Source organism: Narcine bancroftii, chromosome 13 (assembly GCF_036971445.1).
Source record: "Narcine bancroftii isolate sNarBan1 chromosome 13, sNarBan1.hap1, whole genome shotgun sequence".
In the NCBI taxonomy this organism is placed as follows: domain Eukaryota; kingdom Metazoa; phylum Chordata; class Chondrichthyes; order Torpediniformes; family Narcinidae; genus Narcine; species Narcine bancroftii.
The window spans coordinates 74,696,853-74,714,643 of record NC_091481.1 but is presented as its reverse complement, the minus strand read 5'-3'; the positions used below and the strand labels follow the sequence as shown (position 1 = coordinate 74,714,643).

Genomic DNA, 17,791 nt, shown 5'->3' with positions numbered 1-17,791 from the left:
GGGGGTGTAGGTTAATTGGTGCAATTGGGCAGCAAGGGCTTGAGGGCCAAAATGGCTAAATTTAAAAATTAAAATCTGAATAAAGACTGAAGACTGGCTGGGGGAAGGGTCCAGACCAACAGACAAAAGGTGTTAATTAGATATCACAAGAGGAATGGTGAGAATTTATTTTGGCTCTGTGAAAGGAGACAAAGTGAAAATGGAAGAGAGAGAGAGAGAGAGAGAAAAAGGAGAGAGAGAGAGAGAGAGAGAGAGAGAGAGAGAGAGAGAGAGAGAGAGGGAGAGAGAGAGCTGGGAGAAAGGCGATGGGGGGAAAAGAGTTGGGGGGAGGCTAATAGAAATTGGAGAGTCATTGTTAATGGCGTCTGGATGGAGGGTGTCCAGATGGAAGATGAGGTGGTGTTCTCCCACTTTGAGGTAAAAGCGCATGAGACCATGGTCAGACATGTCTGCAAGGGAATGGGGCAGGGAATTGAAATGAGTGGCCACTGGGAGATCCACGCTACTGCAGTGGACAGAGCCGAGGTGCTCAATGAAGCAATCTCCCAGTCTGCGCTCAGTCCCTCTGATGTAGAGAAGACCACGAGAGGAGCTTGATTAGATAGATGAAAAATCAAGGGTTACTGGAAACAGAGGAAAAGATGACCCACTGAAAGGAGAGGCTTTTCCGAGGAAAGCCGAATCTGAAGCTAGAGGGCATGGATTTAAGGTGAGGGGGAACAATTTATGAAGCACCTGCGGGGCATCTTCCTCACACAGAGGGTAGTGGGCGTGTGAAATGAGCTGTCAGAGGGAGTGGTAGAGGGGGGACATTGAACCAGTTAACAGATCTTTGGGCAGGTACGTAGATAGGAAATGTTTAGTCAAGGGTCATGGGCTGAACACAGGCAAGGGGGGGGAGGGGGTGGGGGGGAGGCAGCTTAGGTAGTTGGTGTGGATAAGTTAGGCTGCGAAGCCTTGTTTCTGTAGAACTGAGTCTCATTCAGACAGTAGAAAGATCTCAGGAAGGGGAAATCCCTGGAGAATGTCAATAACTCGAATGTGTAAAATGTACCAAGTTAAATCGAAAATGAGAAATGAGAAAACAGTTGTCAGAGTTTCCATAAATGTGCAGTTTTACTTGGCTTCGAACAACAGGTTTGAGCTTAGGGCAGTGATAAAGGGGAACCCTTGGAATCAAGATCTTACATTTCTTTGGCACAATTCACCATCTTATAATGTCGAATCAATATGGGACCTGATAACTTGTGTATGGGGAAGCTCCTATAAATGTTTTGGCGTCATCCGACGCCATGATTGGGTTGAGAGACAGGTGTCAGTCGAGACTCAACGGTTATCTCCTTGCCCTTCTCTCAGAGCCCAGGAGGACAGGGCCTCATTTTGGCTTTTGAAAGTCACAAACATCTGACAGGGTGGCACTCCCTCAGTGGCACTGGGTCAGGGAAGGGGTCATGGAGTGTAACAGCTCAGAAACGGGCCCTTCCACCCATCACATCCATACTGACCATCATACCCATCCATATTGTGTAAAGGTTGCATAAAGGAAGGGGATGAGTCTGCAAACAGGATGGAGGTAGAAAACTTGGCACCAACAACAACCTTGCACTCAATGTCACCAAAACCAAGGAGCTGATTGTCGACTTCAGAAAAGGAAAGCCAGAGGTGTACGATTCAGTGATCACTGGGGGAATCAGAGGTGGAGAGGGTGAGCAAATTTACCGGTAAGTTCATGGAAGTCACTATCTCAGATTATCTTTTCTGGACCCCACACACTAATGGCATCATGAGGAAAGCCTGTCAGTGCCTCTAATTCCTCAGGAGTTTGTGGACACCAGAAACCCTGGCAAATTTTGACAGAGGTGTGGTGGGAAATGTGCTGACCGGCTGGATCACGGTCTGGTACGGGGACACTGATACCTCTGACTGTAAAGCCCTCCAAAAGGTAGTGGACACAGCCCAGGACATCACAGGCAAAACCCTCCCCACCGTCGAGAACATCTACAGGGAACGCTGCCGTCGGAGAGCAGCAGCGATCATCAAGGACCCACACCCCCCAGCACATGCTCTGTTCTCACTGCTGCCATCAGGAAAGAGGTATCGGTGCCACAAGACTCACACCACCAGGTTCAGGAACAGCTGCTCCCCCCCCACCATCAGACTCCTCAATGGCAAACTCAATCAGGGACGCGTTTAAGAACTCTTACTTGTGCACTTTATTGATTTTCCTTGCTCTCCCTAAATGGCAGTTTGTTTACATTCGTTATCTGTTTACAGTTCTTTATTTGCTGACTTGTTTTACGCTGTGCACAGTTTATTATTTCCAATACCAATTAGTGGTAATTCTGCCTGGCCCGGAGGAAAAAGGAATCTCGGGGTTGTATGTGACGTCATGTCTGTATTCAATGATAAATCTGAAACCTGAAAATCTGATATTAATCCTATCTCCCAGTATTTGGTCCCTAATTTTCTCAACCTCCAATTTCAATTAAACCCCTCCCCCATCTCTCTTTCCCTATCCCTTCTGACTGCCTCCTGAGCCAGAGGGCAGTGAATCTGTGGAATTTGTTGCCACAGGCGGCTGTGGAGACCAGGTCATTGGGTGTATTTAAGGTGGAGATTGACCAGTTCTTGATTAGCCAGGGTATCAAGGGTTACAGGGAGAGGGCCAGGCAGTGGGGCTAAGTGGGGGAAATAGATCAGCTCACGATAAAATGGCAGGGCAGACTCGATGGGCTGAATGGCCTATTTCTGCTCCTTTGTCTTATGGTCTTGCGGTCTCCTTTCCTCCAGCTTCCCACACCTGCCCTCTCCATTCAGGGACACTCCCTCCCTGATCACCTCTTCTACCCTCCCACCTATATCCAACCTGTTCTCTTCTCCCACCCCCTTCTCCCTCCCATGTCCCCCCCTCCACCACCTTTTAATTCAGGAAAATGGCTGTTTTTTGTTCGTACCTTGATGAAGGAGACCTTTGTTTGAAACATTGGCTAACCATTACTTCTTCAAAAATGGCACCTTTTCAACCATTTTTCAACTGTCCATCACCATCACCGCCACCACCAGCCCCCACCCCACCCCACCCCACCCCGGTCTGACGCCGCCACCCCCCCCCCCCCCAGTTCATTACCACCACCGCCCCCTTCCTCAGTCTGAAACTTGAAAAGTCAGCGTGGCCCACCGTTCAACCACTGACTCACCATCTGGCCCACGCATGGTAAAAGGTCGCTTTAGAAATGGATAATGAATTTTAAATGATCTGGTATGTGTCGTGGCACCTTTTTTAATGTTCTCGCTGCCCCCTCACTTTAGAACCTGGCTATGCCCCTGTTTCCAATGGATGCTGTGTGACCTGCTGAATTTTTCCAGGACATTTGTGTACTGCAGACTCTCTTGTTTAACCACCAGACCTTCTGTCCTAGTAAGTGCTCTTCTACCTCCTCCACGTGACCATCTCTGTTGTCACAGGACATTAGCCATGAGGGAGCTAAGCTTTATTGCTTACGCACTATGAATCGAATCACTTGGAGAGTTTGCTTGGAAGAACTTAACATTCTCTGGTAAAGAATGGGTGACCAGAATATCTCCACTTGCCATAAAGCAGGTGTTAGTTTCTACAGAGGTCCGATACCCAGTACCTCTCACCGACCTTGACACTGACAAACATCTGCTAGCCCTGCCTCCCTCAGCAACAATCCTGAACGCGCAGTGGGGCAAAATGCCAGGGACCCAGGTTTGATCCTGACCTCCAGCTCTGTCTGTGTGGCGTTTGCATGATCTCCATGTGACCCCGCCCCCCCCCCCCCCCACTCCCACCTCCTTCCCCACCACTTTCCCTCCCAGCCAGGATGCTCCTCTCTCCTCCCACATTCCAAAGTCAGGTGGGCTAGCAGGTTAACTGACCCACTGGTCTATAGGCAAGTGGTGGGGGAAGCCAGGGAAATTGAAGAGAATCTGCAAGAAAACACATTGATGGGAATCAGACTGATGAGCCAACCCAGATCCAATGGGCTGAACGGCCTTGTTCTAAGTTGCAAGGAAATGAGAAACAAGCCCTGAAGTTCTGAACATTCAAAACAGGACTGTTTTGTTTTTTCAAAATGACGTGTAGGAGGTATTATTAATGAAAATAATCTCATTGCTGGTTTCGACCGAGTGCACAAAGTCACATTACCCATCTGAGAAAATGAACTTCCTGTGATGTTAAAGCAGCCTGTTTCTCTTCCCACCCCCACCCCAAGAAGAAACATATTCAACACTTAAACCCCTCTCCCTCTACCGGAGGAAGGCACATTTTCAATCGTGCCTGCCCGCCCCCCACCCCCCACCAGAGACCTACCTCGCCTCGATGAATCTGCATCCCGCAGTATTTGGGACAACTAATCAGGGATGATGGACACTCATTCGTCTCATGTTTCTGGAATAAAAAGCAGGGAGATGCAAAAATGAATTTTTTAAAATTTTCAATATAATTCCAAGTTTAGAGATATAGCCTAGTAACACACCCATCTGGCACACAAGCCCTAATATATTGATGAACTTACAAACAATAAATGATTTTTTTTGGGAGGGTGGGAGCAAACCCGGTAGAATCCCACGGAGTGAATGTAGAGACAGCGCCAGATTCGAACCCGGGTCACTGGCAGTGTAACAGCGTTACGCTAACTATGCTGCCCCGATTCATTCAGAGAGCGGTGGGGCTTTTTGGGTTCAGAGGACGGGAGCAGGGATCAGTTTTAAAAAAAACAAACAATCTGCCAGACGAACTCGGCGGGTCGAGCAGTATCTGTGGTGGAAGAAAAGTATGGTGCGGTGTGGGGCACAGTTCCAAAACATAGACTTCATAGAAGAAGCAGGAGGTGGTCACTCAGTCCCTCGAACGCGACATAATGTTCAGTGGATGATCTGATGAAAATTAAAAACCTGCAAAAATACAGCATATAAATAGGGCAAATCTGAGGCAGCTCTGGACTGCCCGTTCATTCCCTTTTATAGTCCCTCCCCACACTCTCACTGACACCCATTGGTCGTGTGGGGGGGGGGTGTGGAGATTCACACCCACCAGCCCACCCATATGATTTGAGAGGTAATGTTTCTCAGTCAAACCAGGACTGAGGGAGACGGTGGAGTTAAATGCAGAACTCAGGGTGGCACAGTTAGCATAGAGGGGGGTATGGTTAGTGTAGAGGGGGCACAGTTAGTGTAGAGGAGGCACGGTTAGTGTAAAGGGGGCACGGTTAGTGTAGAAGGGGACATGGTTAGTGTAGAGGGGGCACGGTTAGTGTAGAAGGGAAATGGTTAGTGAAGAGGGGGCATGGTTAGTGTTGAGGGGTGCACGATTAGTGTAGAGGGGGATGGGTAGTGTAGAGGGGAATGGGTAGTGTAGAGGGGGCATGGCTAGTGTAGAGGGGAGAACAGTTAGTGTAGAGGGGGCATGGTTAGTGTAAAGGGGGCACAGTTAGTGTAGAGGGGACACGGTAGTGTAGAGGGGTGCACAGTTAGTGTAGAGGGGGCATGGGTAGTGTAGAGGGGGCACGGATATACGGGTAGTATAGAGAGGAGAACAGTTAGTGTAGAGGTTTGCGCAACATTGCCAGTGACCCAAATTTAAATCTGGCGCTGTCTGTAATGAGTTTGTACGTTCTTCTCATATCTGGGTGGGTTTCCCCAGTGACTCCAGTTTCCTCCTACTGTTCAAGACATTCTGTTAATTGGGGTATTTGGGCACCACAAGCTCGTGGGCCAGAAGGGCCTGTTACCCTACTGTGTGTCTAAATTTAAATTAAAAAAACAAACCCAGCCAACAATCTAGAGGGAAGACTGAGCAGACATGAGCTAGAATAAGCTCCTGGTGCTAAATGGCTCATATTAGAACTGCTTTTTTTTTGCTGTGAGGTGGAGATAATGTCCAATTCTTAATTTAAAACTCATATGGAGTGAAACGTGAAAGTCTGTAGATCCTGTGATTGTAGTAAAACACCCAGAAATGTGAGTGGATCTCAGCCAGTCTCACAACGTTCATAGGACATAAAGATATAAGAACATCAGAAATAGCAGGATTCGGCCATCTGGCCCGTCGATCCTACTCCGCCATTCAATGTGATCACAGCTGATCTGATGATCGGCTCATCTCCACCTACCTGCCTTTTCCCCATATCCCTTAATTCCCCCACTATGTAAAAATCTATCCAACCTGAGATTGACTCCATAGCTTCAATGAGCAGCAAACTCCACAGATTCACGCCCTCTGGGAAAAGCAGTTCCTCCCCATCTCCATCCTAAATCTACTATCCTGGATCATGAGGCTGTATCCCTTAGTTCTGGTCTCCCCCACCATTGGGAACAACTTAACAACCTCTATCTTATCTCTGCCTTTCATAAATTTATGTTTTTCTCTAAGATTTCTTCTAAATCCCACCGAGTAGAGTCCCAAATGACTCAATCTCTCCTCATCAGCCAACCCCTCTCATCTCTGGAATCAACCTGGTGAACCCCCCTCTGCACCGCCTCCAAAGACAGCACATCCTTCCTCAAGTAAGGAAATCAGATCCGCACACAGTTCCCCAGATGCGGCCTCACCAGGACCTTGTACAGTTCAGCATAACCTCCCTGCTCCTAAATTTAATCCCTCCAGCAACGAAGGCCAATATTCCATTTCCCTTCTTGATAACCTGCTGCACCTGCAAACCTACCTTTCACAATTCATGCACATGCCCTCCCAAGTCCTTCTGGATGACAGATGCTGCAATCACTTGCCATTTAAATAATATTCTAATCTTCCATTTTTCCTTGCAAAGGGGATAACCTCACATTTGCCAACAAAGTACTCCATCTGCCAGACCCTTGCCCACTCACTTAACCTATCTATATCTCTCTAAATAGACCCTCCAAATTTTCTTTTCCACTCAATTTAATGTCATCAGCAAACATAGGTACACTACACTCTGTCCCCACTTCCAGATCGTTTATGACATAAATTTTATGCGTATCAAGAACAGTTGCGGGCCAAGCATCGATCCCTGCAGCACCTTGCTCACCACCAATTGCCAACCAGTAAAGTACCCCTGTACCCCAACTCTCTGAATTCTATTGGTTAACCAATTCTCTATTCATGCTAATATATCACCCCAATTCCATGCATCCTGATCTTCTGCATAAGTCTTTAATGAGGGACCTTTTTGAATACCTTCTGGAAATCTAGGTAAACAACATCTTCTGCCACCCTCTATCTAGCCCACTTGTTATACCCTCAACGAACTCCAGTAAGTATGGTTCTATAAACAGGTTAGGACCATAGAAGAATGAAGGGAAGCTTTAATAAAGGTATTTAAAATTACGAGGGGGACAGACAGAGTAAATGAAGGTCGGCTTTTTGGGACATGGATGGGAGGGATATGGACTGGGTGCAGGTCAGTGGGACTAGGCAAAAATAAAGTTTAGCACAGGCTAGAAGGGCCGAAGGAGCCTGTTTCTGTGCTGTAACGTTCTAAGATTCTTTGGTTCCGTGGTTCGATGTAAATGACCAACAGGGTCTGAGCCCTTCTTCAAGGTATGAGGCAATGTCAGTCGTATATTTTTGCCTCTTGTGGATGATGTGAGACCTGCTGAGTTCCTCCAACATTTTAGAGTTTTTACAAAGCACGCATGGACAACATGGATTAAAAAAGACCACAATGTTAGAGGCTCCGATAGCTCGCTGGTCTTGTAAACCAAGGGTAGTGAGTTTGTCCCTCACTAGGGCCTCATTTCTGTGAGGGGTGCTGGACAAAGTGGCAGCTCTCTGCCTTCCTTACGGTACATCACGTTCTCAGTGTAGCATTACATGACAATAATGGCACCGTTACCTTTAATATCAAGCAATGTTTTTTGTGTCGAAGACCTTGATCCAGGAAACGCTTTGCAGTTCTTTACCTTTAGTTCAGCCACAGTTGTTTGTTTCTGACACGATTCACACTTCACTTCCCGCTGTTGGCATTTGTACATTAAATGATCCCTCAGGTCCTGCTTCAGAACCAGCTTAGAACAATGGGAACATGGAGCTTGCTGAAAGGAACACGTCTTCAAGTGACCCTAAGAGGAAATTACGGCAGTGACATGGAGAAGGTTGATGTACCACAGTGCACCTTAGTCCCAAAAACAGAAACAGGCCCTGCAGCCCTTCTAGGCTGTGCCAAACTATTATTCTGCCCAGTCCCTCTGACCTGCATCCAATCCATAGCCATCCAGACCTCTCCCATCCATGTACCCATCCAAATTCTTCTTAATTGTTAAAATTGAGCCCACATTCACTACCTCAGCCGGCAGCTCACTCCACACTCCCACCAACCTCTGTGTGAAGAAGTTCCCCCTAAACTTTTCCCCTTTCCCCCTTAACCTATGTCCTCTGGTTTGTATCAGTTCCTGAAGTCCGGGCAACATCCTAGTAAATCTTCTCTACATTCTTTCTATCTTATTGATATCTTTCCTGTCATTAGGTGACCAAAACTGAACATAACGCTCCAAATTTCGCCTCACCAATGTCTTATACAACTTTACCATAATATCCCAACTCCTGTGCTCAATACTTTGATTTATGAAGGTCAATATGCCCCAAATTCAATCGATATCAGTGAAGCCAAGGCCATGCCAGAAAACGGACCCCAATGAAATTTCACCATAGCAACCCTTCCACAATGACCCCCTCACACTGAGAGCAGGAGAGAGGGATGGAGAGAGGATAAAGAAGGAGAGAGAAGGAGAAGGAGGAGAAGGAAGGAGAAAAGAGAGAGAGGGGGAGGGAGAAGGAGAGAAAGAGGGAGGAGAGAGGGGGAGAGAGAGAGAAGAAAGCGAGGAATCATGAATCTGAGGTTGAGAATGTAAGATAACATGGATAAAATGCATGATAGGCACCACATGGTGGACAACTGAGATCTATCCTTTATTTGGCTGAATATCTTAGTAAATTATATAAGAAGTATGTCAAACTTATTGTGTGCAGTTCTGTTCATGCCAGAACTGCAAGGATGTGGAGGGTTTGGAGCAAGTCCATATGATTTAGCAGGTTGTTGCCTGCATTAGAGGGTCTGAGTTGTGGGGGAGAGAGGTCGGACAAACATGGGTGTGCGAGGCCAAGTGGAGACCTGACAGAAATTTGTAAAATTCTGGGAGGCATTGACAGCCAGAATCTTTATCCCAGGGTTAAAAGTATCACATACATTGAAGGTGAGGGGAAGGGGTGGGGTTGGGGGTGGTGGTGGTTTGAAGGATATGTGTGGGTCATGATTGTTTTTTACATAGAGAATTGTGAGTGTCTGGAATGGGCAGCCAGCAGTCAGGGTGGATAGCAGCATTTCACACTTCTCGACAGACAGGGAGTGAAGGGAAATGGACGTTGTGCTGGCAGTTGAGTTTCTCAGCCTTATGTTTTTACTTCAATCACGGTGTCTACAGATTTTCATGTTTTATGAGATATTTACTGTATATAAACATAACCATCAGATTTTTTTGGATCAGTGTTTTGAGTCAAATTTGGGGGGGGTCAACTTTTACACAGCTCATACTTTTGACTGTGACATCGCGAGCTCAGATGGGCAGGAAGCTGGGGTAAAGGTTCACAGTTGAGGCATTAGGAGCTCAGATGGGCAGAAGGCAGGGTGAGGATTCACGGTCAGGGCTTGGGGAGCTCTGGTGGGTGGATGGCTGGGCAAGGGTTCACAGTTGGGGTGTCAGGAGCTCTGGTGGGCAGACAGCCAAGGCAAGGGTTTATGGTCAAGGTGTATGGAACTCCGGTGGGCAGTTGGCCGGGTGAGGATCTGTGGTGGGGTGTTGGGAACTATGGGGGGGGAGGGGGGCGGAGGGCTGAGTAGATTATGTAAGGCCAAAATCTACTTATCATAGAGAGAGACAGGAACAGGTTTGTCAGCCCAATGTCTACACCGACCCATCTACCCTACACCATCCTACATCAATTACACTTCTATTCACCCCACAACCCTTTACTTGAGGAACATCTTACAGGAGCCAATTCATCCGCCAACCCGCACCTCTGTGGAATGTGCAAGGAATCCCACTTGGTCACAGGAAAAAAGTGAAAACTCCACACAGATAGCATCAAGGATCACGATTGAACTCAGGACCCCGGTGTTATATGGCGGCCGTTCGATGAGTTGTGACATTATACCACCCTCAGACATTCTAAGCAGAGATAGTACTGGGCAATGGGCTTTGATCCAAATACTCCTCTGCTGAGCTACCGAGGAATTTTTGTGGACTTACTCACTTCAAAACCATGCTATCATGAATGAAAGCATCGTGAGTCAGGAGAAGGTCATGTGGCCCAATGGGGCCATTCACTCAGCCAAACAATACTCATTCCGAGACTCAGTTCACATTCCAACTCAATTCTCAATTCCATTGGTTCCTGACACCCAATTTCAATCCAAAGCACTCTTGGACAGAGAATTACAAATTTCTTCAGGGTGAAGAAATTTCATCTCAGTCCTAAACCCTTGTTCAAGATCCCCAGACTGAGGCAATCGCCTCTACAGTCGAACTCCGATAATCTACGCTATGATCATCCAGAAATCCCGATGTTTAAACATCAAGCTCATTATGTGCTGATTCCAATACTTCCTTCCTCTTTCTCCAGGACCCCCTTTCCCGTTCTCCTTAAACTTACCAAGAAATGTATTAGTCCAGGGTGTTGGAGTATTAATGAGAATAACATCCAAGAGTCTACTCATTGACACAACCAAGGTCCCAAACGTGCTGGATTAACAAAGTTTTGCCCTATCCTGTCAAGCCCGTTAAAAATATTTCCTCAAAATCTACTTCCATTCTTGAAAACTCCAGAGAATATGGGGGCTCATTCTACACCAAGCCACCTTGGGTCATATGAGCCCTTCAGGCCCATTTTTGCTAACCTGATCCAGTACTCACCTCCAATGCACCCAGTGTTGTCTGCTTCTTGCAGCCTGATTTGTAGTTCCTGCAATAAACCATCAGTCCCATTATTTCCTTGCGGCAACAATTGTCATTGAACACCTGTGGAAAGACAATGAGAGGGTCTAAGCATTTGAAGACAAATCACAGCAGGCCCGAACCACCTCTCCAGCAGAGGGTTTGGAAACAAGGGATGGCATTAGAGGGGTACACAAAATCGGGGGGGGGGGGTGGGGGTGTGGGGTCCATAAGGTGAATGGTCACTGTCTTTTTTTTCCCCGGGAGGTGTGTCGGGAAAGATTTCAAAGGGATCTGAGAGGCATATTTCTCACTCAGAGGACAGTGGGTGTGTGGAACGAGATGCCAGAGGAATAACGAAACATTTCAAGTACTTTTGGAGAGTGGAACCAGCTCCGAATTATTTGAGTAGCTCAGAATTGTTGGTGCGGGAATCTGGAGCAAAATAACCTTATAACCATATAACAATTTACAGTACGGAAAGAGGCCATATTGGCCCTTCTAGTCCGCAACGATTTACGTGAAACTCCACTAGTTCTACCTACCCACTCCCTCGCCCATAACCCTCCAACCCCCTCACATCCATGTACTCACCTAACCTCCTCTTAAATGACAGAATCGACCCTGCAGCAACTACTTAGATCTTTGACTACTTGTTTGGGTAGCTCTTACAGCGCTAGTGAAAGGGTTAGAATCCCGCGCTGTCTGTAAGGAGTTTGTACGTTCTCCCAGTGTCTGCATGGATTTTCCCCAGGGGCTCCGGTTTCCTCCCACCCTTCAAGACGTACTGGGGGTTGTAGGTCAATTGGGTGTAACTGGGCAGCTTGGGCTTGTTGTCTGTCATAATTTAAAATATATAAATTTTAAATTTAAATTTAAGCTGGAGGGACTCAGCATCCGCGGATGGAAATAGGCGGCTGCCAAGAGCGGAACTTTTAAATTCATGGATCACTAATGGCCAGAACTGGTGGAGAACGGAGACTGTGGCCAGGGTCTGGGGCTGGATTTGGGTATAAACTCAGTGGGTGTGGATGGGCGAGGAGGGATTAGAATTCGGGCACAGATGGATGAACCACTGTTGCTTACTCCAGGGGATGGAGGATATGGAGAAAAGATGGATTCACTCATTACCTCGGTGCCGTACAGGAGCTCCTGATCAGCTGGGCAAACCTGACCTGGATTACTGAAAACAAATTACATTAACAATGAGTAACAAGACGTAAGAAGCTCCAGGAGTTTGGATCAACACATGCAAGACAGGACAGTGTCTTCTTGTCCCTCTCCACTGCAAAGGACGTATTTATCTGGCTACTATGCTCCAAGGGGTTGACGGATCTCCTTCTCCCTTCTGCTCATCGACGGCTCAGGCATTAAAAACGCAATGTTGAGGAAGCTCAGCAGGTCAAACAGTGTGCAACGTTTCGGGTTTGAGCACTTCATCAAGGTATGGATAAATGTCGGCAGGCGTTCAAATGAAAAGGTAAGTGGGGGGAGGGTTGGGTGGGGAGGAGGAGCATGGTCACAAATGCTGGAGGGAGGGCACAGCAGCAAGCAGGGGAGGAGGGATGGGTCTGTGAATGGCGAGGGGAAGGGGGTGGAGAGCTGGAGGAAAGAAGACAGGGGAAAGGAGGGGAGGGAGAAAGGTGATCAGCGAAGCGATCTCCCAGTCTGCGCCCCGTCTCTCCAATATAGAGAAGGCCAGCTGTGGCCTGAAGAAATGGCTGTGGGCCAACAGCCGCGGAGCAGGTGCTGTTCACTGCATGGAGTTTTCCTCTAGCTGATCCTTTCCCGTCAACTCCACTCGTTCTCCTCCACTGTCCCTGCTCCTCTCACTCTTTCTACACTTACTGTGGAGTTGTTTTAGACACATCGTAGTAACCTGCCCTTCCAGCCAACAAGCCAAAGCAGCCAAAATTACACCTAATTGACGTCCAACCCCGTACAGGATGGGAGAAAACTGGAGCACCCGGCGCGAGCCGACACAGACACGGGGAGAACATACAAACTCCTTACAGACAGCGCGGGATTCGAACCCACGTCACTACCGCCATAACAGCGTTGAACTAATCTCTACACTAACCTCGCTGCCCTTCCATTTGCTTTTCCAATTGGAATGCTCTATGACTGTTAGCATAGAACACTACAGCACAGTATAGGCCTTTCGGCCCACAATGCTATGCTGGCCCATATATACCAAAAAGAAATTCAACCCTCCTTGCCACATAACCTTTTAATTTTTTTCCATCCATGTGTCTCTCTAAGAGTCTTTAAAATACCTCTAATATTTTACTTCCTGGCAATGCCAGATATCCTATTTAGACATAATTTCCAATCCAGGTAACATCCTGGTAAATCTCCTCTCACCCTCTCCACAGCTTCCACATCCTTCCTGTAACGAGGTGACCAGATCTGAACTCAATACTTCAAGTGTGGTCTCACCAGAGATTTGTAGAGCTGCAACATGACCTCTCTACTCCTGAATTTAATCCCCCCCAACTAATGAAGCCCAGTGTCCCATCGGCCTTCTTAACTATCCTATCAATCTGCGTGGTGACCTTGAGAGATCTGGAGATTTGGACCCCAAGGTCCCTCTGTTCTCCATAATGTTGGAGCTGACTTGCCAGACTGTTCGCAGAAGAACCCTTTCCACCTCAACACGATACCAAACTGGGACCTGAAATTACTCATAGCCCACGGGAAAAGTAGTGTGAAAATTAGAGATGGTACATCCAAGAGAGGGAGAGGTTTGGTGCATTTCCAATGTCATATTTGCCTGAAAATTCATCACTGTTGCAGTAAACCTCAGATAATTTGTACCCTCAGGACTTTAACAATTCCCACACTGTTGGATGTTACTTAAGTTAATACCTAATGCACTTTAATTTAATTTTTCTTATATTCCCTGCATACTAAAATTTTCAAGTGAACAGGGTGGGGTTAAAGGCAGTGGAAAGATCACAACCACTCAGGACCCCAGTTCCAGATGCAAACCCCTCCATCTGTTGAAAGCTGAGGACAGAGTTGATGTAGAAAGGTTGTTTCCCACAGTAGGAGAGTCTAGGACAAGAAGGCTCAACGTCAGGATTGAAGGGCGTCTCTGCTTAGAACAGAGACGCGGAGGAATTTCTTCAGTCAGAGGGTGGTAAATCTATGGAATTTGTTGCCACAAGCAGTTGTGGAGCCCGGGTCGTTGGATGTATTTAAGGCAGAGATTGATCGGCTCTTGATTAGCTAGGGCATCAAAGGTTATGGGGAGAAGGCTGGACAGTGGGGCTGAGTGGGGAAAATGGATCAGCTCATGATTAAATGGCAGGGCAGACTCGATGGGCTGAATGGCTTATATTTGCTCCTGATCCTTGGAGCTCTGGATCCCTGCACCCTGCTCTCTGCTCTAGTCACACACCCTGCCACAGTCTGGATCCTTGCCCCACTAAACCACCCATCTTCCTGACCCCTGGGGGCTTTGGTCTTCTCCACCCTGGGTGACATGGTTAGCGTAGCAGTTAGCGCAATGCATTTATAGCACCAGCGATTGACAATGGGGCTTGAATCCTGCGCTGGAAGGAATTTGCACCTCGTGTCTCCGTGGGCTTTAACTGGAGGCTCTAGTTTTCTCCCACCATTTGAAACGTACTGGAGGTGTAGGTCAATTGTGTGTAAATTGAACAGTACAGACTTGTGGGCCGAAATGCTAAATGTTGACATTCAAATTTAAATTATTTTTTTCAAAAACCCTGCTCATTTCCCAACAGAGTCATCATCCTAGAATATTGGCCAAGTTCAAGGTTATCACCATGCGTACAGAAGTACAGTGAAAATGTTTGCTCTGAGTGCTATCCAGCCTGTCAACTCAGACATAGTACATAAAATAGGACACAGCATAAAGGGGAGGGTTACAGAGAAGTTTCCTACATAAAGGACACAGTTGGACCTGCTGAGTTTCTCCAGCATCTTGTGTTTTGGCTTCAACCACGGTGTCTACAGAATTTTGTGATTTACTTCTGAGTTACAGAGAGGGAGCAGTTAGAACAGAGCAAGGACAATGTAGCCTGAGGTTCATTTAAGAATCTGAAGCAGTGGGAAAGAATCTGGTGATGCATTAATGCCATGTCTTTTCCCCCGAAGCCTCCTGACCTGTTGAGTCTTTCCGACCTGTTTCTATTTACAGTAAAACCCCTGTCATCCAGAATTCAAGCAACCGGCAAAAAAAATAGAGGAAAATGAATAGGTAAAAAATAGAGAAGTTTAAAATTGGCCCGCCCCGTTGTGAGTTTGCCAATCCATACTACATGCAATCTCAAGCAATCGGAAAATTCACTTATCTGCCGTCTACCAATCCCCATAGGTGCTGGATTCCAAGGGTTTTACTGTATGTGGCGGGCACTTGGGTATCTCAGTCAGTCCATGAACACCCAGGATCGGTAGGTAGGATCTCTCTCATGCTGGAGATGGTCTTGCCTGGCATGTTCAGAATGTGAGTCCAGTTTATTGCATTATCCAACTGCTGAGAGTGTCGTTAAACAAGAGTGTTGGAAAATTTCAGCGGGTCACACAGAATCCATCGGAAATAAATGGTAACCAATGTTTCAGGCCTGGGCTCTCACCAACGTTTCAGGCCTGAGGCTATGGATTTATTGGTGTGAAACACTGAAGTCTGCAGACGCTATGATTGTAGTCAAAACACTCGGAAATACTGGAGGAAGTTAGCCGTTCTTGCAGTGACCATAGGAGGTGATAATATATTACTGACGTTTCGGTCCTGAGCCCTTCTTCAAGGTATAAGTGATAAAAGGCAGGCGTCTGAATAAAGACTGGGGAGAGAAAGGGGGAAGAATGGGAGGGGGGGGGAGGAGTCCAGACCAACAGACAAAAGGTGTTAATTGGATATGATAAGAGGAGAGCTAAGCATTGACTTTGGCTCCGTGAAAGGAGACAAAGGAGAGAGAGCTGTAGGAAAGGAGACACGGGGGGAAGATTGGGGGGGTGGGGGAGGGTTACTTCCTGTGGATACCCAATGAAGGATCCAGGCTTAAAACCAGATCACAAGACGTAGGAGCAGAAGGAGGCCCATCAGCCCGTCGAGTCTGCTCCACCATTCTAATCATGAGCTGATCCATCCACCCATTCAGCCCCACTCCCCTGGCTTTCTCCCCATAACCCTCGATGCCCTGACTAATCAATAATCAGTCAATCTCTTAAATATGCCCAACGTATCTCGCTTCTCCAACCACCTGTGGCAACACGTTCCATAGACTCATGACCCTCTGGCTAAAGAATGTTCCCGCGCCTCTGTTTTAAATCAATGCCCTTTTATCCTGAAGTTATACCCTTTTGTCCTGAACTTCCCTACCATGGGGAAACATCCTTGCCACACCTATTCTGTCCAGGCCTTTCAGCTTTGGAAATGCCTCTATGAGGTTCCCCCTCCCCCCCACCTCATCTTTCTGTATCCAATGAGAACCGTCCAAGAGCCGACAAACGTTCCTCATGTACTAACGCTTTAGTTCCTGGTTTCATTATAGTAACTGTGGGAGGCATGGATGGTGCAGCAGTTGGGATGGGGTTTGAGTCCCGGCGCTGTCGGTAAGGAGTTTGTATGTTCTCCCCATGTCTGTCTGGGTTTTCCCCAGGGCTCTGGTTTCCTCCCACCATTCGAAATGTACTGGAGATGTAGATTAATTGGATGTAAATTGGGCGGCATGGACTCATGGTCTGAAATGGCCTGTTACTGATCTGTGGGTCTAAATTTAAATTTAAAATTGAAATCTTCTCTGAACCCTATCCAACACCAGCATGACTCTTCTCAAAAAAGATGCCCAGTACTCCAAGTGAGACTCCACATTACATCCCTGCCCTAATCCTCTAGAAATGGGCTATCCTTTACTTCTAATGTGTGCGCGGCCTGCTGAGTTTCTCCAGCATGTTGGTGCACTGAGCTGACTGCACTGACCTGAGCAGGATGCTGATGCAGCTCTCACAGAACCGGTGCCCACACCCAGATTGCTTGGCATTACGCAGTACCCGATGGCACTGCTCGCACTTGTACTTGGCATCCACTGGCTTCACAAACTCCTCGGTGTGACCCCCTTCGGGCAGCTGCACCTTCAGCCCAGGGGTGTAGAAACCACTGCTGGGGGGCGATTCTATCGGAGACTGGTACAAGCATGGCTTGAACTTGTCTGGAGGACAGCCTGCCGCCATTGGCCCTTCCCTACGCTGCAAGGAGGGAGAGAGGAGAGCAAAGGTGAATCTTCCAACATCTGACGCAGGGGAGGCCACACATGACCACTGTAGAACCATAGAACATTACAGGCCCTTCGCCCCTTTTAGTCTGTGCTGAGCTATTATTCTAATTAGCCCCACTGACCTGCACCCAGTCCATATCCCTCCATTCCCCTCCCCATCCATGTACTTGTCCAAATCTTCTTAAATGTGAAAATTGAGCCCATATTCACCACCTCAGCTGGCAGCTCATTCCACACTCCCACCACTCTGTGCGAAGAAATTCCCCCTTATGATCCTCCTCTTTCACCCTTAACCCTTGTCCTCTGGTTTGTATCTCAGTGGATAAGCCTACTTGCACTTAGTCTATCTATATTCCTCATCATTTTAAATACCTCTATCAAATCTCCCTTCATTCTTCTACGCTCCAGGGAATAAAATCCAAACCTGTTTAATCTTTCCCTGTAACTCAGTTCCCGGCAACATCCTAGTAAATCTTCCCTGCAATCTTCGCTGTAGTTAGGTGACAAAAACTCCACACAATTCTCCACATCTGGCCTCAACATAGGATAACAGTCAGATCCTTAAACCTGGTCACCCCTTCAACCATGGATTCTTTCTCCCCATGTTCTGG

At 47.3% G+C, this 17,791-nt stretch overlaps 1 protein-coding gene across 4 annotated transcripts in view; it reads right to left on the bottom strand.

Moving 5' to 3' along the window:
* LOC138748824 (TNF receptor-associated factor 3-like) overlaps positions 1-17,791 on the bottom strand; it is a 76,953-nt gene that overhangs the window by 20,552 nt on the left and 38,610 nt on the right. For 3 of the 4 annotated variants that reach the window (XM_069909624.1, XM_069909623.1, XM_069909622.1), the window contains 5 exons: positions 16,886-17,151; positions 12,067-12,118; positions 10,915-11,019; positions 7,909-8,067; positions 4,337-4,414 (listed from right to left, as the gene is read on the bottom strand). In XM_069909624.1, the coding sequence (XP_069765725.1) occupies positions 4,337-4,414; positions 7,909-8,067; positions 10,915-11,019; positions 12,067-12,118; positions 16,886-17,136 (645 nt within the window). In that variant the 5' untranslated portion in view covers positions 17,137-17,151. The remainder of the gene's footprint in view (positions 1-4,336; positions 4,415-7,908; positions 8,068-10,914; positions 11,020-12,066; positions 12,119-16,885; positions 17,152-17,791) is intronic. The other variant, XM_069909625.1, reaches the window with a different exon arrangement.